Source organism: Squalius cephalus (genome assembly GCF_949319135.1).
Source record: "Squalius cephalus genome assembly, chromosome: 24".
Classification (NCBI taxonomy): Eukaryota; Metazoa; Chordata; class Actinopteri; order Cypriniformes; family Leuciscidae; genus Squalius; species Squalius cephalus.
The window spans coordinates 9,784,054-9,808,232 of record NC_137145.1 but is presented as its reverse complement, the minus strand read 5'-3'; the positions used below and the strand labels follow the sequence as shown (position 1 = coordinate 9,808,232).

General features: G+C 37.2%; 5 protein-coding genes across 6 annotated transcripts; 1 reads left to right on the top strand and 4 right to left on the bottom strand.

Annotated features, from left to right (window-relative positions):
- The first annotated feature begins 45 nt into the window (after positions 1–45).
- On the top strand, positions 46–6,062 carry coa4 (cytochrome c oxidase assembly factor 4 homolog). Of its 2 annotated transcripts, XR_013820023.1 has the most exons (3): positions 46–172; positions 331–1,469; positions 5,774–6,062. XR_013820023.1 is itself a non-coding variant. In XM_079861360.1 (2 exons), exon 2 carries the CDS (start codon positions 332–334, stop codon positions 590–592), a length of 261 nt encoding a protein of 86 aa, XP_079717486.1. In that variant the 5' UTR covers positions 64–172; position 331; the 3' UTR covers positions 593–1,066. The 2 variants fall into 2 exon arrangements, 1 of the variants encoding a protein (XP_079717486.1); XM_079861360.1 differs by lacking the exon at positions 5,774–6,062 and having other exon boundaries at positions 64–172; positions 331–1,066.
- A 2,128-nt stretch (positions 6,063–8,190) lies between these two features.
- LOC307152159 (olfactory receptor 8D1-like) lies at positions 8,191–9,488 on the bottom strand (the record flags this gene model as incomplete). The annotated part of the gene is made up of 2 exons (XM_079860566.1): positions 8,191–9,203; positions 9,479–9,488. The coding sequence occupies 2 exons, from the start codon at positions 9,486–9,488 to the stop codon at positions 8,191–8,193; spliced, it is 1,023 nt and encodes a 340-aa protein (XP_079716692.1).
- A 120-nt stretch (positions 9,489–9,608) lies between these two features.
- On the bottom strand, positions 9,609–10,466 carry LOC307152158 (olfactory receptor 13C2-like; the record flags this gene model as incomplete). The annotated part of the gene is made up of 1 exon (XM_079860565.1): positions 9,609–10,466. One exon carries the CDS (start codon positions 10,464–10,466, stop codon positions 9,609–9,611), a length of 858 nt encoding a protein of 285 aa, XP_079716691.1.
- A 7,915-nt stretch (positions 10,467–18,381) lies between these two features.
- LOC307152157 (olfactory receptor 1-like) lies at positions 18,382–19,501 on the bottom strand (the record flags this gene model as incomplete). Its single annotated transcript, XM_079860564.1, has 2 exons — positions 18,382–19,403; positions 19,495–19,501. The coding sequence occupies 2 exons, from the start codon at positions 19,499–19,501 to the stop codon at positions 18,382–18,384; spliced, it is 1,029 nt and encodes a 342-aa protein (XP_079716690.1).
- An 802-nt stretch (positions 19,502–20,303) lies between these two features.
- On the bottom strand, positions 20,304–23,856 carry LOC307152156 (olfactory receptor 1J2-like; the record flags this gene model as incomplete). Its single annotated transcript, XM_079860563.1, has 2 exons — positions 20,304–20,841; positions 23,786–23,856. The coding sequence occupies 2 exons, from the start codon at positions 23,854–23,856 to the stop codon at positions 20,304–20,306; spliced, it is 609 nt and encodes a 202-aa protein (XP_079716689.1).
- Positions 23,857–24,179: the final 323 nt, after the last annotated feature.

Here is a 24,179-nt window from a genome sequence, read left to right as displayed (position 1 = left end):
CTAGTGGATAACGATTGTAATTACATGTACTGCCATTTTACTTACGTCGATGAATAGACTCGGACTTTTACAAATGTAACACATTTCCTGTTCGTGATGTGAAATGTGCCCGGCTAGACAAGTTATGAAACCTTTTTGAAGTAAACTCTTGATATCATCACAAACTGCAAAGGCAAGTTTATTTAAATATTAAATCTTTAAGAGTTTTTTCTACACACGAGCGTGAAAGAAAAACGAATAAGTTACTGATATACGACCGGTTTGTTTACATACATTTTCTTCGATCGATATAATAACACACACATCTTTAAATGATCGTTTTTCTGACAGTATGGCATCGGCTCCTTCCCCATCCCCACACAACCGGAGCAGGAGTGAGGATGAGGATGAAGATGATCCAGTGGATGGGATGATCTCCAGGACAGGCTGTGCTGAGCTGCACTACGCTCTGCAGGAGTGTATGGCTGAGCATCAGGACTGGAGGAAGTGTCAGACTGAGGTTCAGAAGTTTAAGGAGTGCATGACCACCTACCAGAACACTCGAAAAGAGCAGCTCCTAAAACAAAGGACATCAGCTACACAATCTGCCTGATGCAATGGCCTCTGTGTCTGTTGCACAATAAAACACAGCCATCTTGTTTTCTTAACAAAATGCGTAGTGTCAAGAATGCATAGACAGAAATACTTCATCATGAAAGGAGTACTTTTTCCAGTACATGTTAATGTATGTTTAATAAGGACCTACATAGCATATTTATTACGCAGTGACCAGAAAGATACCAAACAAAGGCTTTTACACTAGTCTCAGACTTTTGTCTTCTTGTGCTGGGTTGAATATTAAACTCCACAATACTTTGGTTTGAGCAGGTGTAGCCATTTTGCAATGTGCTCAGGTGCTATATTTAACTTAAAAACTGGAAAATTGTATTAAAGAAACATTCCTGGTGTTTCTTTTTTCCCCCTTCAAAATATGTTTAAATTGAATCGGTCTTTAGGTTTTTTCGTGCATCTTTCTATATTGTTTATCTTTTGTGGTTTCCCTTAAAAATAAAAATAAATCATCCTGCATGAAGTGACATCATTTTAGAGGGAATACAACAGCACATTAGTAAGTTTAGTAGTAGATTTGTCTGGTATTACAGTAGGCTACTATACGCTGCTAGTTGGAAATGAAAAAAACGTAATTGTGAGTTTATATCTCACAATTCTGACTTTTTTCCTCACAATTCCAAGTTTATAACTCAATTCTGAGTTTATACATAAACTTGGAATTGTAAGAAAAAAGAATTGTACAATAAACTCACAATTGTGAGTGAGAGAAAATGGCGGAAACAAGCTTCCACAATGAGCTTTACTAGAGCGTATACGCTACGTCTGCTTTACTCTTTTCTAGAAGTACGTCTTTAAATTATAACACAAGCATGTTTATTATTTTTTTAAGTTACGAAGATCAAAAAGTATATCAGAGGGTTGTTCCATAAAACAAGATTAGAATTCAAGCCAGGCTTATTTTGGTTAGTCAGACTTATTGTCAGTGGATTCTGTTTCATAAAGCAAACTTAAAATAGTTCAAACTCAGTTACCCTGGCAACTTATGCTGGGAAACTAGCCTGGTCCAGGGGGCTGTTCCATAAAAGACGCTTAGAAAAGCAGGGATTAAACTCCAAAACCGGACTTGAATGAGCCTAACAAATGAGTTGGGGCTAAAGTGGTTCCATAAAAGGTAATTGAAGCTCACGCAATCTCACTAATTTGATCCAGGTTTATCTAGTCTAGATAATTGCGTGTACACGCGTTTCTTAAGCAGCCCTAGAGGTCGATCGTGGATCAAATCGATCCACCATCAAACAGCGTATATTTTGTGCTGTTTTATGCGTTTGTAACATGTTTTTTTCCCCCTCAGTGCAAAACTTACATTTTACAGTTATATTCTCCATCTGTAAATGTTCGAAAGTCATGCAAATGTATCCATTTTGCTGCTAATTTTCATATTGAACGAGCGCTGCTGCGCGCATGCGCGCCAAATAGGAGCGCAATAATTCTGACTAAAATATACATTTTGCTTGGAAAATTAATATGCGATATTTTATAACACTAGAAATATCTTCTAATTATAATAATTTATCTTTAGAATGTTGGATAAGTTGCACTGAACTTCTAGCGAACAGAAGTACTTCAGTGAAGTAGCCTATAATTCAGGGAAGATTTTTTTTAAGAAACTAAATATATAGAGATACAAAATATAGTTTTGGGTATAGGACCTATGCTACTTAATAAAGATGATGTATACTTATTTAGAATGCTGAGAATTACAGCTTTTAATGCAATATTTTTTTGGAGAAAGCAAGAATCCCCAGTTTTAAATGAGTAGATTTAGTTTCTAAAGTACATTATGGAGAGGATAACATTAAATTAAGAGCAAATGTATACATTTTGAAAAGATATGTGCAACTCTAAAATTAAAGAATATTCCATAAAATAAAGGAATATATATTAGCCTACATACATTTTTATATAACCCTCCCTCCCTTTTATTTCTAGTTATTTGTTATTTTATTTATTTACTTATTTAATATTGAATATTTGATATTCAAATAATATTACTTGAATAACTATTAGGAATTATGTGTCATTATAAGAGTTTGATATAAATATGTTAATGTTAAATTTTTATTACTATTTATTTATTGTTTTTTGTCTTTTCCCCCTTAAATCATATGTAAAAGTGTCTATGTACTTTTTGGTTATTGTTCTAATCATGTGTGTTTTTAGGCTATGTGTTGGTGGGTATTATCACAAAAGAAAAAAAGTAGAAGGAAAAATAAGGAATATTTATTGGGGGAAAATATGATGTCTTTAAAGGAACTGTCAATTTGTATAATTGTGTTAAATGTGTTTGAATTGAAAGACATAATAAAGTACATTATATATATACTAAAATATTTGTTATTTGGACATTAGATGTGCCTTATTTAGAATTTTAAACCTGTGTGTATATTTTTATGATAGCAATAACTGTAAAGTGACTATTGTAATGGGGTAAATCAAATATAGGCTAATACTGTCAATTACTAAGCTCAGATTCATCTTACCAGTTAAAATTTATACTCTGCTTTTGTAATTTTTTTTTTTTTTTAATTTTGTGATTTTAACTTCTGCTTTACAAAGCTTTTTTCAGATTGTGTTCTAATGTTCTTCTAATCATAAACATGTACTACAGCTGCCAAACAAAACCAGAGAGAAATGTATTCATAAATCTTTAAAACAATCTAATTAAATCTTGGGCACAAAACATTCAGCCAGTAAAAAAAGAAAACCTGTAGTATATATATATTGTATTTAGGCCTATCTATCTATCTATCTATCTATCTATCTATCTATCTATCTATCTATCTATCTATCTATCTATCTATCTATCTATCTATCTATCTATCTATCTATCTATCTATAGGTCTATATTGTCTAATTAATCATTGTAGCCTTATTTAAGTTGATTTTCTGAATACTGTGTATTTATTTTTGGACTAATAGTGGTTAATAAAGTCCAATAATGGTATGAGAGAGTGTCAGTGGTAATATCATTGTGTTCTTGTTGGTCAGTGTTAGAGGATCTGTGTAACAACTGAGGCTTAGCCTGACAGTTAGCCTGCCCTGGACCAGGCTAGTTTCTCAGCATAAGTTGCCAGGGTAACTGAGTTTGAACTATTTTAAGTTTGCTTTATGAAACAGAATCCACCGACAATAAGTCTGACTAACCGAAATAAGCCTGGCTTATACTCTAATCTTGTTTTATGGAACAGCCCCCAGGGCAGGCTAACTGTCAGGCTAAGCCTCAGCTGTTACACAGATCCTCTAACATTGACCGACAAGAACACAATGATATTACTGACACTCTCTCATACCATTATTGGACTTTATTAACCACTATTAGTCCAAAAATAAATACACAGTATACAGAAAATCGACTTAAAATATAGACCTATATATATCTATATCTATCTATCTATCTATCTACCTATCTATCTATCTATATATAGATACTGGCTGAATGTTTTGTGCCCAAGATTTAATTAGATTGTTTTAAAGATTTATGAATACATTTCTCTCTGGTTTTGTTTGGCAGCTGTAGTACATATTTATGATTATTAGAAGAACATTAGAACACAATCTAAAAAAAAGCTTAAAATCACAAAATTAAAAATAACTAATTACAAAAGCACAGTATAAATTTTAAATGGTAAGATGAATCTGAGCTTAGTAATTGACAGTATATTAGCCTACATTTGATTTACACCATTACAATAGTCACTTTACAGTTATTGCTATCATAAAAATACACTTGTAGGTTTAAGATTCTAAATAAGGCACATCTAATGTCCAAATAACAAATATTTTAGCATATATATATATATATATATATATATATAATATATATATTATGTACTTTATTATGTCTTTCAATTCAAACACATTTAACACAATTATACAAATGGACAGTTCCTTTAAAGACATCATATTTTCCCCCAATAAATATTCCTTATTTTTCCTTCTACTTTTTTTCTTTTGTGATAATACCCACCAACACATAGCCTAAAAACACATAATTAGAACAATAACCAAAAAGTACATAGTTAGACACCTTTACATATGATTTAAGGGGAAAAAGACAAAAAACAATAAATAAATATTAATAAAAATGTAACATTCACATATTTATATCAAACTCTTATAATGACACACATTCATAATAGTTATTCAAGTAATATTATTTAAATATCAAATATTCAATATTAAATAAGTAAATAAATAAAATAACAAATAACTAGAAATAAAAGGGAGGGAGGGTTATATAAAAATGTAGTTAATGTAGGCTAACATATATTCCTTTATTTTATGGAATATTCTTTGATTTTAGAGTTGCACATATTTTTTCAAAATGTATACATTTGCTCTTAATTTCATGTTATCCTCTCCATAGTGTAGGCCTACTTTAGAAACTAAATCTACTCATTTAAAACTGGGGATTCTTGCTTTCTCCAAAAAAGTATTGGATTAAAAGCTGTAATTCTCAGCATTCTAAATAAGTATACATCATCTTTATTAAGTAGCATAGGTCCTATACCCAAAACTATATTTTGTATCTTTATATATTTAGTTTCTTAAAAAAATCTTCCCTGAATTAGGCTACTTTAGAAGTATAAAATATATGAGTGTAATGAGCTAGAAGTTCACTGCAACTTATCCAACATCCTAAAGATAAATTATTATAATTAGAAGATATTTCTGGTGTTATAAAATATCGCATATTAATTTTCCAAGCAAAATGTATATTTTAGTCAGAATTATTGCGCTCCTATTTGGCGCGCATGCGCGCAGCGGCGCTCGTTCAATATGAAGATAGCAGTAAAATGGATACATTTGCACGACTTTCTAACATTTACAGATAGAGAATATAACTGTAAATTGTAAGTTTTGCACTGAGAAAAAAAAAAAAAAAAAATGTCACAAACGCATAAAACAGCACAAAACATACGCTGTTTTGATGGTGGATCGATTTGATCCACGATCGACCTTTAGGGCTGCTTCAGAAACGCGTGTACACGCAATTATCTAGACTAGATAAACCTGGATCAAATTAGTGGGATTGCGTGAACTTCAATTACCTTTTATGGAACCACTTTAGCCCCAACTTATTTGTTAGGCTCATTCAAGTCCGGTTTTGGAGTTTAATCCCCGCTTTTCTAAGCGTCTTTTATGGAACAACCCTCAGAAGCCACTGATGTGTGTAGCCTAAATAAACAAATCACAATGAATAAAATTAGCAATTACAATTAATTGTTACATAGGCCACTGGACTGTGTGTGAGTACTGTTTAGATATGAAGAGGTATCTGCCATCATTTTTAATTGACTGTGACTGATTTCTTCTAATGTCAGGCCTCAATAGGATAGCAAAGCATAAAACGTGAGTGTGATTATTACATTAACAGAAACACTTCTGCATCTTATAGTTTGACCGAACATTTGCAAATTGTTTATGCATGGGGTTCATGGTATTGTTTATAACTGACTGTAAGGAATGTCAGTAATTTAAGTTTAGTCTGATGACCACTAGATGGCACAATTTTAAGGGGTATTTAGGTGGATATAGTACAGAAGGCTTATAGTCATTCAGGGGTGCGTTTCCCGAAAGCATCGTTGGCCACTATGGTCGCAAGTTCCGTCGTTACCAATAGAGTTCAATGGACATTGCGATGAACTTGCGACCATAGTTGGCCAACGATGCTTTCGGGAAACGCACCCCAGGTCAAGTGTGCAATAAAATTCAATTGAATTCATTGTAAAGTAATTTCTGTTGTAATTTTTTATTAAACATTTAAGGGTTTTGCCACACAGAATCTAGCATGAGGTCTTTCTTCTGTGTTTAAATTATTTCACTTATGCACAGAATCCTGAATTTAATGTGCAATCAAAGACATTTTTTAACATTATGGTGAGTAAAATGGGACACAATATACCTTCTACTACTTTCATCTACTTTGTGATCTGTTATTTAATTTAAGACATTTGTAAAGTTGGAAACAATCCATTTCACTGTGAGATTGTAACACTATCATACTGCTCTAGTGTAACATAGATCTGGTTTAGATCATATTTGACTAGATGCAGACAGTTTGTTGCTTTTTAAGGTAATACAGGTCTGATATTGGACTGTTTGTAATACAGGTCTGTTTCTACTGGCATCCCTCAGGGCTCAATTTTAGGACCTTTACTTTTTAATCTTTATTTATACCCGCTTGGCCAATTTTTATGAACTCTAGTCTAGGTATTAAGTATCACCTTTATGCCAATACGACGACACACAGAATCATTGTTAACAATCATTTTGGCTAACAATTTTCTTAAACGGTGATAAAACTCAAACGTATTGGTTCTCTTCATCAGCTTCATAAAGTTGGCCAAACACCTCTTATCATTGGTGGTTCAGTGCTTGAGTTTTAAAATAATTTAAGGAATCTAGGAGTGATCTTTGATTCTTCATTGACATTTGACCCTCATGTACAAAATGTTGTAAAGACTTCTTTTTTTTTTATCTTGGAGTTATTTCAAAATTGTGTCTAATGCTATCCCTTTTAGTTGCAGAAAAGTTAAATTAATAGGATTTGTTTCTTCTCGTCTTGATTAATGTAATGTGCTTCTTACTGGGATTTCGAAAGCATACTCTAAATAAGCTACAGTATGTTCAAAATTCTGAAGCTAGAATTTTAACTTGGACCAATACAAGAGATCATATTATTCCCATTTTGAAATCATTGCATTGGGTACCAGTCAAATCTGAGTTGATTTTAAAGTTATTATGCTCACATACAAAGCACTTCATGGACCGAGTCTGGTAGGCCTATTTACCTCAGCTTTTACCATATATTCCTAAATAAAGTCTTCGCTCTTCTCAGCATGGTCCGTTGGATGTCCATCAAACACAGTTATGTTCCATGGGTGACAGAGCTTTTTATCTGCTCCCTGGTTGTGGAACCAACTTCCAGTTGAAATATGGGAAGCATAGTCTCTTGGAATTTTTAAAACATATTTGAAAACCTTTTTTATTTTATTTTTTTACTTAGCTTACTGTTGATTGTGCTAACATTGTTGATTTCTTATTGTTTTAATACACCAATGTACTATTGTTGGTTTATTTGGTGATTTCCTTGTATTTTTACCTTGTAAAGCACTTTGAGAAGCTCCTTTAAAGAAAATAAAGTTATTATTTACCCTTTAATATATTATGTCTTATTCTTTCATTTCTTTAGTGTTTTTGCTACAAATGTCTGTGATGCAGCGGCCTAAATTACAAATCCAACTTCAGATTTTGGAGTGAAATTTCCTTGGTGATGTCACTGTAAATTACAACAAAGGAGCCACACAAATTCTGATCAAATATTTTTATTTGAGCACTGTGACGTTAAATTCGAATCACACATGAGAAATTTGTACAATTATTTTATAATATCTAAACATCAAACCAGCCAATCCTGATAATTTGTTAAATGATGATTTGATAAATGATTTTAGTTACATAATATAGTTTGTCCAATATTTAAATGTAAGAAACAGTATCCGGTTTCTGTCATACAATCATTAATAATAATAATAATAATAATAATAATGCGACAAGGACCTGTATTTATTTTCTCTATTTCACATTTCTTTCTGAAATAGTGTTCACCTTGCGTCGTTTGTACAGTTCTTTTATGGATTGCATGACCTCCTCTGTCTTTAGAGTGTATATGATGGGATTCAGCATAGGTGGTATTATTTGTGTCAAGGAATTGTTAATTATCCGGGAGTTTTGATCAATAGATGTTGAAATGGATTTAACATTTACACTTAAAATTGGAAGATAAAAAATTGCCACTAACAAGAGATGTGAGGTGCAGGTTTTCATGGCTTTGATGCGATCAGCACCATGAGCAATCTTAAGCAAAGCCAGAGCAATGCAACAATATGTGAGGGTTACCAGTATCACTGGCATGCAAATCAGAAGACCAACAGAAATATATGCCAAGAGATAATTTATGAAATTACTATTACAGGAAAGGCTGATGACAGGACCGTGATCACAAAAGTAACTATTAACCACATTAGTTCTACAAAAAGATAGTCTGTTGACTAAACCCACAAGTACAGCAAAAAAAGTCACAGAAAAAATCCACATACTGCCTATGATGAATGACATGGATGTTTTGGTAATAACGGCATGGTACTTTAGAGGAAAACATATAGCAACCAGTCTGTCATAAGCCAAGGCAAGTAGTGTTAAAGACTGCACATTCATGAAATGAAAGACAAAAAACATATTCATCAAGCACTCTTCATATGAAATCTCCTGGTGCTCAAATAAAAACATGTCTATGAGTTTTGGAATCATAGCTGAGCTTCCACACAGATCAGAAAGGGCCAGATTAAAAACGGCGATATATTTGGCTGTGTGAAGTTTGCGGGCAAAATAAATGATACACATGATAAATGAATTCCCTAAAACAGTCACAACATATACAAAACACAAGAACACATAGTAGTATTTCACATGTGGCATATTAGAAAAACCATCGATGAAAAATGTTGCAGGACGAACAAAAGTCTCATTTGCAGAGGAGTTTGACTGAATGGAGGTCAAGTTGCTTGTTGTCTGGAATGCTGTGTTACCTGTGATAAAGAGCTGTTTTTAGATCATTAACAGAATATTACAGTAATGATTTCAGTGTATTTGTCAGTATTGCTTGGCACCACGATTCATGGAATAACCCTTGTCTTTATAGACCAGCCTTCCTAAACAGTTTTAATGAATAAATACAGTACAGTGTGTCTAAAAAGTACAATACAAACGAATAGGGGAAGAACTTTTATATTTAGAAAATCAGACTGGCACAAGGTTAAATATGCTGCACTTACAATTTATGCTTTAGTAACACAAAACAAACACTGTTTCATCTTTAGTAATTCTATAACATTCTGTAATACACTGTGTACTTTAATGATAATTACATTAAAAGAAATGTACAGATGAGAGGAATTCCATAGGCCTACTATAAATGGAACACAGTTGGTATTCTAGATGAAAACATGATCATTTTTTTTGATAAGCTTTTTCACAGATGCCATAAACTCCTTTGTTATAAATGTGTAGATTATAGGTTTAAGCATTGGAGGAAGTGCAGAGGTCAGAGAAAGAATAATTATTATAGTGTTGATGCTTACAAGGATCTGAAAGACATATTTTAGGCAGATGGGCACATAAAATACAGCCACTAATATTAAATGAGCAGTACATGTCTTTGTGGCTCTTTGTGGGGTTGTGATTCTAAACAATGTCACAGCTATGCATGTATATGAAAAGATCATACAAAATACTGGAAACATGACGATCACCTGAAACAAAACACTTATGATGACACAGCTTGGGAAAACAGACCTGTGATCGCAGAAACAAAGGATTATGACGCTGGTTCTGCAGAAAGAAAGTCTAGTCATGAAAACTGCTGCCGTTATTGTTTGCATCAGAGCCAATGTCCATAAAGCACCAATCATAACAAGCATTGATCTATGGCTCACAATCATATGATACCTCAGAACAGTGAGAGTTAGTGACTGCACTGAAACAAATAACATACTGGACATGCACAATCCATACGAGATCAACTGATTCCCAAACAAAACTGCATCCAGAAGCTGAGGGATAACAGCGGTATTTTCACAAATGTCAGTCAGTGATAAATTAAAGACAGCGATATATTTAGGAGTGTAAAGATTTCTGTCCGTAATGATAACAAACATGAGGCAGGAGTTTCCTAGACAAGAAATAAAGTAGACAATAAACAGGAATATATAATAATATCTCATGTGAGGTATACCAGAGAATCCAGCAGACAGGAAGGAAATATTCCTGTTTCCAGTGACCTCTTGAATCATGTTCAAATGCTTTTTTTCATCCTGTCTGGGCAGAAAAGCAACTTTACAATTTATATAATAATAATAATAAAAAAATGAATAAATAATGAATATGATATACTCACAGTTAGGCCTTAGTGAGGTTTGCTCAGGCTGCAGACTTTCCCTGATTTATTATATATACTGAATAAAGCAGAGTCCGTCTCTTAAGCCTATCACTGACTCTGACAGTTTCCAGCAATGCCACACCTCTAGAGCTGTCATCTAGCCAATCAAAGCACAGCACTAACAGTAATGATAAGGATAGTTAATGTATCCTTATTTCTCCTGGATGTATTGCCATTATTTCTTGGCCCATATCTTGAGCTATAAATGTAAACACTGATGTATAACTAGCAAATAAAAGGATATTTGCTTTCTTTAATAATACTTTTAAAGTTCTTTTCTGTCTTTTTTGGATCTTGACAGGCCTTGTCAGGGATGAATGAGACAGATGCAATTGCCAATGCAGTTAGGTGAATTTATTAGCCAAACACAAATGGGAACAGCAGACAAAGCCAGTTAAACACTGGTAAGGAGAGTCGAGGGGATCCAGGCAACAATCAGAGCCGCAAACAGACAGTCCAAAAACACGATCCAAACTTGTAAGAGTAGCAATCATCCACACTGGAACAGGACTGAGGAACAACTGGGAGCTGGAACACAACACATGAGAAACACCAAACTTCTGACAACAGAAAAGACACAGGTTAAAGAGTTGTGCTAATGAGGACCGATACAGATGACTCAATCAGCACTCACAAGCACAGAGAGAGAGGGAGAGAGAGAAATGAATCAGTGAACCTGAAAACCGTGACAGGCCTGGGGCCTGTTTCAGAAAGGAGGTTCAACCAACTCTGAGTTAAAACTTGAACTCTGAGTTGACTTACCCTGAGATGGGAAACTCTGAGTTTTCGGTTACAGAACAGCTGAAATGAGTTAGTTCAATCAACTCTGAGTTGACTGACTTTGAGTTAAGCTCGTGCACCACAACCATAAAAAGCCATTATCAATGGAGCGCAGATATTATGAGTCACCATGGCAACAGCCCCAGACAAAAAGAGGTCTGAATATTTCTCACCAGCAGAACTGGATGTGCTTCTGCAAGCATATGGAGAGTATGAAATATATATATATATTTTTTAAATATCGGCTGCAGCAGCGAAGGACAGAGAGTTAGCTAGGGAGAAAATAGTTGCTCGAGTCAATGTATAAGTTTACATTTTAATTACTGTTATACAGTGTTGGGTGTAATTAATTACCAAGTAATCTAAATACTGTCATTTAATTAAAGGGATTACTCTTCATTCTTCTGTAATTTAAAGTAAAATCTGATGTAATTGCATTAGACCATAGAACAATTCTGTATATTTAATATACATTTTTAAAAGGTATATTTTTAATGTAACTTCCTTCTCCCACTTTGGTCAATTCTAGAATAATTCATGCAATTGTATATTGTTTATCTGAAAGCATTAAAAGTGCAGTGTCTCTCCTTGTATTGTTCAAGTGGTTTAGGTTGATATGGGATTTAGTAATTAGTAATAAGACCAATACTTTCTAAAGATAGTCATTATTACATTAATCTAATTACACTGTTGAAGATGTAATTTGTAGTTAGTAATACAAGTAACTTACCCAACTGTTATAATATCAGAGGTGAAACTGGAAGAACAGTATGTTATTCAACCTGATTTAAAGGGCACCTATTATGCCCCTTTTCACAAGATGTAAAATAAGTCTCTGATGTCCCCAGAGTGTGTATGTGAAGTTTTAGCTCAAAATACCCAACAGATAATTTTATACACTTTAATAGTGTTAAAAAAGTGTACTCAACCAAATGCTCATCTTCAAAGGACGATGGGGATAAAGGGTTTCTGCTGCCACAGAGAGGCCTACAGAGGTAATGTTAATATTATGTGTCTACACATCAAACAATCTACACATTCAGATTTTTTCACATTCTAATGTGGAGTAGCCTATAGAATCTAAGTTTAAATCTAAGTATAAACGGGTATTTTTATCTCTCCCCCTGCCCCCAGAGTGTGGAAGAACAGCAGGAGGACGGTCCATCAACTTCTGTTGCACAGATGAACACAGTTCAGTGACTTTCAGTAAATGCCAGTTTAATTCTGTAGAATTGGTTTAGAACTACATTATGTAACTCTAATCTACTACTGTATTTTCAGTTGCCAGTTAAGGAGTTATATAGACTTCATCTTATTAATTTTTTTTTAAAAAACAGCAGTAAAAATACCAATATTTTATTTATTAATAAAAGATTAATTTTATTAATAAAAATGTACTGAAAGAATGAATGGGGTGTTTAAACACCGCTTCCTCTTTAAAAAAGGGGAGGAGACCAAAATAAACTCTGGGTTTACTGAAGAAAAGCTGTTCCCTTTCGAAGGGAACTCAACAATACGTCATCACGACACTATGGGGAACGCCTCAGGCATGACAGGTGTCTGAAATCAAGTATCAACTCACAGCAATCATGTTGACCGGCAACAGCCCGTGCATCATCAGCTTGAATGATGAGCGCGCAACCTGGATGTATAAAAAGGGGCGCCTTGAAACCGTGAGAACATCTTTTCGTCTTCAGGGACTGTTTTGTCTGTCTGAGAGTGTCTTTTTGAATGCAATCGACGATGAAACGTGCAGAGAAGAGAAAAAATTCCTTCCGCAAGTGTGTCGACCCGTGTCCCAGATATTTGACACCGGAGGACTCACACAATCTGTGCGTTTTCTGCCTGGGTGAAGAGCACACTGTGAGCGTTTTTCTCTGAGAACGCTCCGCTCTCGTCTGTCCCACTTCTCGAGGGAAGTGGGCGCGGCATCTGAACCCCGCGGTTTCGGTCCCGCTCGGGCTGAGGCTCGGCGGCGCTTGAGTTCGTGGGGCTCTCAGATGGAGCTGGCAGATCAGCTGGAGCGGGGCGTTAACCTCATGGATGATCTGCCAGCTGACGAGGGTGAGTTACAGGTCGATGTAGAGGAGGATCTTCTTTCTCTTTCTGATGGATCTGTAACTGGTTCTCTTCGGGCCGGGCAGGAGTCGGCTGCTGATGATGTCAGTCTGGTTGAGACTGAACCATCTCAGCCCTCCTGCCCAGTGTACGCTGAGTTGGTGGACGTTATGGGGCGCGCCACCAACAGATTGCAGCTGCAGTGGAGGCGCGTCCGGGAGGAACCTGTTCGTGGTATTTTGGACGATTGGTTCCTCCCCACCCGTAAGCCACCGGCTCGGACGAGCCTTCCATTCCTTCCCAATCTCCACTCTGAGATCGAGAAGGCATGGAAGAACCCGTTCTCTGCGTGCCTTTATCTACATCAGCGGGCTAGTTTCGCTGCTGTGGAGGGGGCCGCGGAGCACGGGTATGTGTCGATGCCGCCAGTGGATGAGACGTTGGCCAACTATCTCGCCTCTGGTCGGCCATCGTCACTGGGAGCTCCGACCCTGCCATCCAAGCCGCTTAAGACAACATCACGCTTGAATGGCAGAGCGTACACGGCAGCAGGTCAGGCAGGTGCGGTTCTGCACACCCTCGCGGTCCTTCAGGCCTACCAGGCCGACCTGCTGCGGGACCTCGATCAGGGGGCCGGCCTGCCCCCTGACGCAGTCGCAGAGCTGCACCGCACCACGGATTTGGCTCTCAGGGCCACCAAACAGTCCGTGCGATGGCAGCTATGGTGGCCACGGAGAGGCATCTGTGGCTCAACCAGGCTGACATAGGGGAGAAAGAGAAAACCTTTCTCCTCGATTGGCCGGTTTCGCCTTCCAAGCTTTTCAGACCTTCCATCGAGACGGTGGTCAATAAGTTCAGGGAGGCGAGGGCGCGCTCTGCAGCGTTTAAGAGCTGCATACCGCGGAGGTCCTCGGCCCAGCCCAGGCAGGCGGGAGGGCCTGGTCCGTCGTGGTCTGAGGATCACAGACAGACACAGAAGGCCAGTTTCGCTTCCCGTGCACCCCCTCCTCCTAAGAGTGGGAGCAGGGCGTGCAGGAGGCGTAACTCCCGCGGGAGGCAGGATCTCAGGGAGGTGATCCAGAGGAAACGTTCTCAGACCGAACATTAGACATCACCTTCCTGGATCTTGTCTCCTAACCACCATCGCTCCCAGGCTCCTCCTACATCAGGCCTGGGGCGGGGCCCATGATGAGTTCAGGAATTCTCTGATGGCCCGCTTCAGCTTGGTTGATAGGAGCGCCTTCCCTAGGCTTGTGAAACAGTAGAACTCAGGTTACTGAGTTTCTGAGTCCTGGCGTGCTTCATTCCGCACGCTGCAGGTTTTATGCTGAGTGAAAATGTTTTCTGCGCAAATAACATTTTTCTCTTCTTTTTCAGAACTTGTCTCCTGTACAGAGCCTGGGACATGTTTGGTAAGCAGGTAATGTATTGTAAAGTGAGCTGAGCTCCCACACACTGTGGTCACCAGGATACAGGCCTCACCAGGCCTTCCTGGTTATGAGCCTCCACATGTCAGGTTACAGGCCTCACCCGGCCTTCCTGAATGTGAGCTCCCACATACTGTGGTTATCAGGTCAGAGGCCTCACCAGGCCTTCTTGAATATGAGCTCCCACATACTGTGGTTATCAGGTTACAGGCCTCATCCGGCCTTCCTGGTTATGAGCTCCCACATACTGGGGTATCAGGTTACAGGCCTTACTAGGCCTTCCTGAATATGAGCTCCCACACATGGTGGTCGCCAGGTTACAGGCCTCGCCAGGCCTTTCTGGTTATGAGCTCCCACATACTGTGGTCGCCAGGTTACAGGCCTCACCGGCCTTCCTGGTGATGGGCTTCTACATGTCAGGTTACAGGCCTCACCCGGCCTTCCTGAATGTGAGCTCCCACATACTGTGATCGCCAGGTTACAGGCATCACCCGGCCTTCCTGAGTATGAGCTCCCACACACCGTGGTCACCAGGCCTGCCTGGTTATGAGCTTCCACATGTCAGGTTACAGGCCTCACAGGCCTTCCTGAGTATGAGCTCCCACATACTGTGGTCACCAGGTTTCAGGCCTTAAGCCTTCCTGAGTATGAGCTCCCACATGCTGTGGTCGCCAGGTTACAGGCCTCACCGCCTTCCTGAGTATTAAGCTCCCACATTCAGTGGTCACCAGGCTTCAGGCCTCCTCGGCCTTCCTGGTTATGAGTTTTCACATGTCAGGTTGCAGGATGACCGGCCAGGGGACCGGCCTTCGTGATATGAGCTCTCACGTACTGGAGCTCCCCACATGAGGGGGTCACCAGGTCTTAGGCCTCAGTAGACCTTCCTGGTTTTGAACCCTCTCTTACTTCCCCAGTGTTCGGAGTGAGCACTGGGTAGACCCGTGGATTGAGTGGACAACTTCCGTCGTTTCTTGAGGTTGAGTCACACTCTACGGGAGATCCCGTCTCTGTGATCCGGAACTGAATGGTTTCTGCCAGCTTTGCAGGCCTTTGGTTTTTGGATGCCTTATCCAAGGCAACTTCCAGAGGCTCTGTCTCGGACAGACAGGCAATGGCCAGACTGTGTGTCTTAGTTTAGATCACCAGGGCAGCCTGGTGGCATTTCAGGAGGCATGCTCCCCTGAATAGTGACTGGCTGGGAGTCCCTTGGGTCCCCTAGCCACACTCCCTAGAAGGGACCCCTTCTATTGGAAGTTGTGGTCCTAAGCCTTTGAGCTGGCCCAGATATACCCCGCATTAATTATGTTCTGGCAGTTTTCTTGGTTCATTAGCTTGGCCTATGATCGGTAGGGAGTGCTGTTACTGACAGCCCGATGTGACCTAAGGGTGAGTGGTTCCAATGTTCTCTGAATTACTGGTTCTGACAGTTGTCACTACCTTTGGGCATGCACTCCCCTCAGCATGGCGGAGTGGGTATTTCGTTCCCCATAGCGTCGTGATGACATATAGGCCTTTATCTCATTTCCTGGTTTCGGAACGTTAGAAATCGCCAAGCAGTGTACTCGCACTTCCGGTGGTTACTTAGTTACACATTTAGATGAAAAGTAGGTCAGTAAACTTAAATAAAATCGCGATATAGACCAGTGTCTGTAAACCGCATAAATACTATTTAAATAGGAATCGTGCATGTTCTAGCTGCGTGTCTCTGTGAATGAATGGCACCGACGCGTTTCATTTACCACACACACACACACACTGAGGCACGCATGACGCTCGCGATTTTTTACAGCCTTACGTATGCACTTCATCAACACAGCCACTCTGAGAGTCACTTCAGCAGCATTTTAGCTTCATTTGAGAAAAACTATCATCATAAAACACAGAGAGACTCAAAGGTCTACACGGCAACCCGTCAAAATAAAAGTTTGGTTTAACCTTTGAAGAAATTTTTGCTTAAATCATTACATTTTAAACAATTGGTTATAACAATTTAATTCAACCATTCAAATGTAATCAAGAAAACAAAAAAAATGAAACTTTTGGGAGACGCGAGAGCGAAGTAGTCCAGTGATAATTAACATGCAGCCATGGTGAATGCAATAACCGGAAGACGCTGTACACTGCTTCGCGGCTACTTCCGGCGTTCTATTGTGTTGTGATAAAGGCCTATTGTCGAGTTCCCTTCGAAAGGGAACGTCTCAGGTTACGACTGTAACCTGTTACCATTAGTTACCATGGTAACTGACTCTGCGTATAAGTTACCTCTCTTTCAGAAACGGGCTTGACTTACTCTGCTTTCTCAGGTTTGACATACCTCCCATTCTGAAACAGAAAACCCAGAGTTTTCCTCATTTCAGGGTTAACATACTCAGAGTTTTTACTTAACCTCCTTTCTGAAACAGGTCCCTGGTAACAAAGCTTCTGTAGTTATTATTGGTTCAATATGACAAATGAGTAAATGATGACTAATTTGTTGGCTGTAATCACACCATTCAGAGTTTTTCTCCATACAGCCATTAACAAAATATGCATTCAAAAAATATGTACAATGCTGTTGTCACATCAATCGATTAGCGAAACATATAATTTCCCAAAGAAAATGACAATTAAGCTCAATCTATCATCCATGGACAGCAGTTGTTTATGAATCAGAGCAGATTAGAATCAGAGCAGTATTTATTTTTTATTAACCGGCAACGCTTCATTCATTTTCTCTGTCCTTTTTAATATCTCCTGTGAGAATTCCTTTATATTTTACTTCACATACTATACTGCTGTCTGAGCCGTTTTCCATGTAGGATTACATTTAATTATTGGCTTTCATGAAAAAGAATTTGCAAACATTAATTTATATGAAGCATCTGATGACAACATGTAAACAACAATTTTGCATGAAGATGTAAAGTGAAAATTCTGTCATCATTTACTCAACTTCATATCATTTGAAATTTATGACTGTCTTTCTTCAGTTGAACCCCATTCACTTTCATTCACCTTTTTTCCATTTATTGAAAATTAATTGTGGGGCTGTCGTTATGGCTAATAAGACCTTTTGTGTTGCAGGAATAAAAAAAGAAAGTCAAATGGCTTTGTTACAACATGAGGATGAGCAAATTATTTTTATTTTTTGGGTGAACTATCCTTATATACAAATAATCAAATCTGCACGCATGGCATAGAACGCTTTGTTGCACGACAAACAAACATTTTAATAATTTTCAACAAAACAAAATTAAGTGCATTTATTTCTTTATTTCATTTTTGGCCTGCTTATAACACAAATTCTAAATTCTGACCTCATAAATATTTTGAGTAATTATTTTAATCACATATGAGAAGACTGTGAGATTATTTTTTACACACAGTTCAGTCACTTCTGGTAAATTAGATATTTGTTGAATGCTCTTAGCTTACAATATATCCAATCAGATATTCATGGTCAACACACAAGTACATATTGATTCATGCAAATGACCAAAATCAACTAACAGCAACCTGTATTTATCACTCTTTGCATTTAACCTTTCTCTCTCTAGTAGTGTTCACCTTGTTTCGTTTGTACAGTTGTTTTATGGATTGCATGACCTCTTCTGTCTTTAGAGTGTATATAATGGGATTCAGCATAGGTGGTATTATCTGAGTTAAGGAATTGTTTATTATCCGGGCGTTTGGATGGATAAATGTTGTTAAAGCTGCAATATTAGTACCTATAAGTGGGACATAAAAAATTGCCACCAACATGAGATGTGAGGTGCAGGTTTTCATGGCTTTAATCCGTTCTGCACCATGAGCAATCTTAAACAAAGCCAGAGCAATGCGGAAATATGAGATGATTATTAATATCAGTGGCATACATACCAGGAGACCAAAGCAAATATTTGCCATGATACTATTTATGGCATTATCATTACAAGCTAGTCTATATATAAGACCATGATCACAAAAATAACTATTGACTACAGTTGAACTACAAATAGAGAGTCTTGTTATCAAACTCACCATTAAAGCAATAAAAGTCACAGAAAAAGTCCACATAACCCCTATGATCAGAAACATGGCTGTTTTAGTTACAATAGCATGATACCGTAGAGGAAAACAAATAGCAACCAGTCTGTCATAAGCCAAGACAAATAGTGTTAAAGACTGCAGATTCATGAAATGATACACAAAAAACATATATGCCAAACATGCTTCATATGAAATCTCCTGGTGCTCGAATAAAAATGTGTCAATGAGTTTTGGAATCAAAGCCGAGCTTCCACACAGATCAGAAAGGGCCAGATGGAAAACAGCAATGTATTTGGCTGTGTGAAGTCTGCGGGCCAAATAAATGATACACATGATAAATGAATTCCCTAAAACAGTCACAGCATATACAAAACACAAGAACACATAGTAGTATTTTGCATGTGGAACATTAGAAAAGCCGTTGAGGAAAAATGTTGCTGGACGAACAAAGGTCACATTTGCAGAGGAGTTTGACTGAATGGAGGTCAAGTTGCCTGTTGTCTGGAATGCTGTGTTACCTGTGATAAAGAACTGTTTTTAGATATGCACTCATCAACAAAACATCAAAATAATGATTTCAGTGTATTTGACAGTATTGCTCGGCCCCACGATTCATGGAATAACCCTTCCCTTGTGAAAAAAACCTATACCAAAATGTATTTAAAATACACTTATTTCATACTATACTAAAAAAAACATTAACAAATGTACTGGCATATTGCTTGAGACTTACTGATATAAATATTATAATTAAACTTTATTTGGAGTACTTCTTTTTTGCACAATGCATAGTTTTTAAAATCACTATTAGTAAGGATAGTATGATCTCTGTATAATATCAGTCTTTAAATGGGCCATATTTAAAGTGTACCTAAAGTATACTTGCAATAGTTCCACTTTAGCACAATCAGATATACTTAAGTATATCGTTAGCTGGACCTCAGCACAATTTCTGGATAACTAAAGTACATTAAGTACAAAATTTGTTATTCTAATTTAGCAGACTTTATGTACATTAATTTAGTATACCAAAAGCACAATTGCAAGGTATTTATATTAATTACATAAATATGTAAATGTAGTATACTTGGCATAAAATGCAAGTATTTCAAATACATTTTAGTATATTTATTTGTCACTAGGGTTGTCTTTATAGACCAGCCGTCTTAAACAGTTTTTATGAATAAATACAGCACAGTGCTAAACATTACAATACAGATTAATAGAGGAACAATTGTTTATATTTAGACAATCAAACTGGCACAAGATTAAAGATGCTGCACTTACAATTTATGCTTCAAGTAACACAAAACAAACACTGCTTCACCTTTATTCTATGACATTCTGTAATACACTGTGTACTTTAATGATAATTACATTAAAAGAAATGTACAGATGAGAGGAATTCCATAGGCCTACTATAACTGGAGCACAGTTGGTATTCTAGATGAAAACATGATCATTTTTTTGATAAGCTTTTTCACAGATTCCATAAACTCCTTTGTTATAAATGTGTAGATTATAGGTTTAAGCACTGGAGGAAGTGCAGAGGTCAGAGAAAGAATAATTATTATATTGTTGATGCTTACAAGGACCAGAAAAAAATATTTTAGGCAGATGGGCACATAAAATACAGCCACTAATATTAAATGAGCAGTACATGTCTTTGTGGCTCTTTGTGGGGTTGTGATTCTAAACAATGTCACAGCTATGCATGTATATGAAAAGATCATACAAAATACTGGAAACATGACGATCACCTGAAACAAAACACTTATGATGACACAGCTTGGGAAAACAGACCTGTGATCGCAGAAACAAAGGATTATGACGCTGGTTCTGCAGAAAGAAAGTCTAGTCATGAAAACTGCTGCCGTTATTGTTTGCATCAGAGCCAATGTCCATAAAGCACCAATCATAACAAGCATTGATCTATGGCTCACAATCATATGATACCTCAGAACAGTGAGAGTTAGTGACTGCACTGAAACAAATAACATACTGGACATGCACAATCCATACGAGATCAACTGATTCCCAAACTGCATCCAGAAGCTGAGGGATAACAGCAGTATTTTCACAAATGTCGGTCAGTGATAAATTAAAGACAGCGATATATTTAGGAGTGTAAAGATTTTCTGTCCGTAATGATAACAAACATGAGGCAGGAGTTTCCAGACAAGAAATAAAGACAACAGGAATATATATTAATATATCATGTGAGGTATACCAGAGAATCCAGCAGACAGGAAGGAAATATTCCTGTTTCCAGTGACCTCTTGAATCATGTTCAAATGCTTTTTTTCATCCTCTCTGGGCAGAAAAGCAATTTTACAATTTATATAATAATAATAAAAAATGAATAAATAATGAATATGATATTCTCACAGTTAGGCCTTATATGGTTTGCTCGGGCTGCAGACTTTCCCTGATTTATTATATATACTGAATAAAGCAGAGTCCGTCTCTTAAGCCTATCACTGACTCTGACAGTTTCCAGCAATGCCACACCTCTAGAGCTGTCATCTAGCCAATCAAAGCACAGCACTAACAGTAATGATAAGGATAGTTAATGTATCCTTATTTCTCCTGGATGTATTGCCATTATTTCTTGGCTCATCTTGAGCTATAAATGTAAACACTGATGTATAACTAGCAAATAAAAGGATATTTGCTTTCTTTAATAATACTTTTAAAGTTCTTTTCTGTCTTTTTTGGACCTTGACAGGCCTAGTAACAAAGCTTCAGTAGTTATTATTGGTTCGAAATGACAAATGAGTAAATGATGACTAATTTGATGGCTGTAATCACACCATTCAGAGTTTTTCTCCATACAGCCATTAACAAAATATGCATTCAAAAAATATGTATAATGCGGTTGCCAAATCAATCAATTGGCGAAACATGTAATTTCCCAAAGTAAATCATAGTTCTGTCAGGTCCATTAAGTCAAGAACACACAGACAATAAAAATAATTTAAGAATTTTTATTGAATAGATTGCAAACAGGTTGATGTTCCTGAATTGAAATTTGGCGGTATGGCTCTGTTCAGGGAGTCCTCTGACCTTTCATGAGCACCATGAAATAGCAGAGAGTCAGAGGACAGCAGCAGCAGCATTAGGGAACGTTCACACAGTTTAGGACTGTGAGAGCTAAAATATCCCCCCTGTGAACAGAGCAGGCAACATGACATAAAGCAAAATGCCACGTTATGCATAGGAGGAGCTGGGGAGGTGGCGGGCAGCAGTAGCGAGCAGCAAGCATGTATGAGCAAACTGAATGTGCTTTAAATAGAGCGCCTTGTTTGAGCTTGGCCATTGAGCAGCAAGGGGAGTTACCCAGCTAATGCAGCTCAGCTGAAGCAGATCAGCTGGAGCAGATCAGCTGGCGGGACAGTGTTGAAGCTATAGCATTAGCAGCATCTTGACTACCTGGCCTGCCAGAACTGACGCTGACGCTCAATTTAAGCTCAATCCATCACCCATGGACAGCAGTTGGTTATGAATCAGAGCAGATTAGAATCAGAGCAGTATTATTATTTTTTTTTTTATTAACCGGCAATGCTTCATTCATTTTCTCTGTCCTTTTTAATATCTCCTGTGAGAATTCCTTTATATTTTACTTCACATACTATACTGTTGTCTGAGCCGTTTTCCATGTAGGACTACATTTAATTATTGGCCTTCATGAAAAAGAATTTGCAAACATTAATTTATATGAGGCATCTGATGACAACATGTAAACAACAATTTTGATATTTATACCCTTTTGCATGGAGATGTGAAGTGAAAATTCTGTCATCATTTACTCAACTTCATATCATTTGAAAATTATGACTGTCTTTCTTCAGTTGAACCCCATTCAATTTCAATCACCTTTTTTCCATTTATTGAAAATTAATTGAGGGGCTGTCATTATGGCTAATAAGACCTTTTGTGTTGCAGGAATAAAAAAAGAAAGTCAAATGGCTTTGTTACAACATGAGGATGAGCAAATTATTTTTTTATTTTTGGGTGAACTATCCTTATATACCCATAATCAAATCTGCACGCATGGCATAGAACGCTTTGTTGCACGACAAACACATTTCAATAATTTGCAACAAAACAAAATTAAGTGCATTTATTTCTTTATTTCATTTTTGGCCTGCTTATAACACAAATTCTAAATTTTGACCTCATGAATATTTTGAGTAATTATTTTAATCACATATGAGAAGACTGTGAGATTATTTTTTACACACAGTTCAGTCACTTCTGGTAAATTAGATATTTGTTGAATGCTCTTAGCTTACAATATATCCAATCAGATATTCATGGTCAACACACAAGTTGTTTCTTTCTTTCTCTAGTGGTGTTCACCTTGTTTCGTTTGTACAGTTGTTTTATGGATTGCATGACCTCCTCTGTCTTTAGAGTGTATATGATGGGATTCAGCATAGGTGGTATTATCTGAGTTAAGGAATTGTTTATTATCCGGGCGTTTGGATGGATAAATGTTGTTAAAGCTGCAATATTAGTACCTATAAGTGGGATATAACCGATTGCCACCAACATGAAATGTGAGGTGCAGGTTTTCATGGCTTTAATCCGTTCTGCACCATGAGCAATCTTAAACAAAGCCAGAGCAATGCGGAAATATGAGATGATTATTAATATCAGTGGCATACATACCAGGAGACCAAAGCAAATATTTGCCATGATACTATTTATGGCATTATCATTACAAGCTAGTCTATATATAGGGCCATGATCACAAAAATAACTATTGACTACAGTTGAACTACAAATAGAGAGTCTTGTTATCAAACTCACCATTAAAGCAATAAAAGTCACAGAAAAAGTCCACATAACCCCTATGATCAGAAACATGGCTGTTTTAGTTACAATAGCATGATACCGTAGAGGAAAACAAATAGCAACCAGTCTGTCATAAGCCAAGACAAATAGTGTTAAAGACTGCAGATTCATGAAATGATACACAAAAAACATATATGCCAAACATGCTTCATATGAAATCTCCTGGTGCTCGAATAAAAATGTGTCAATGAGTTTTGGAATCAAAGCCGAGCTTCCACACAGATCAGAAATGGCCAGATGGAAAACAGCAATGTATTTGGCTGTGTGAAGTCTGCGGGCCAAATAAATGATACACATGATAAATGAATTCCCTAAAACAGTCACAGCATATACGAAACACAAGAACACATAGTAGTATTTTGCATGTGGAACATTAGAAAAGCCGTTGAGGAAAAATGTTGCTGGACGAACAAAGGTCACATTTGCAGAGGAGT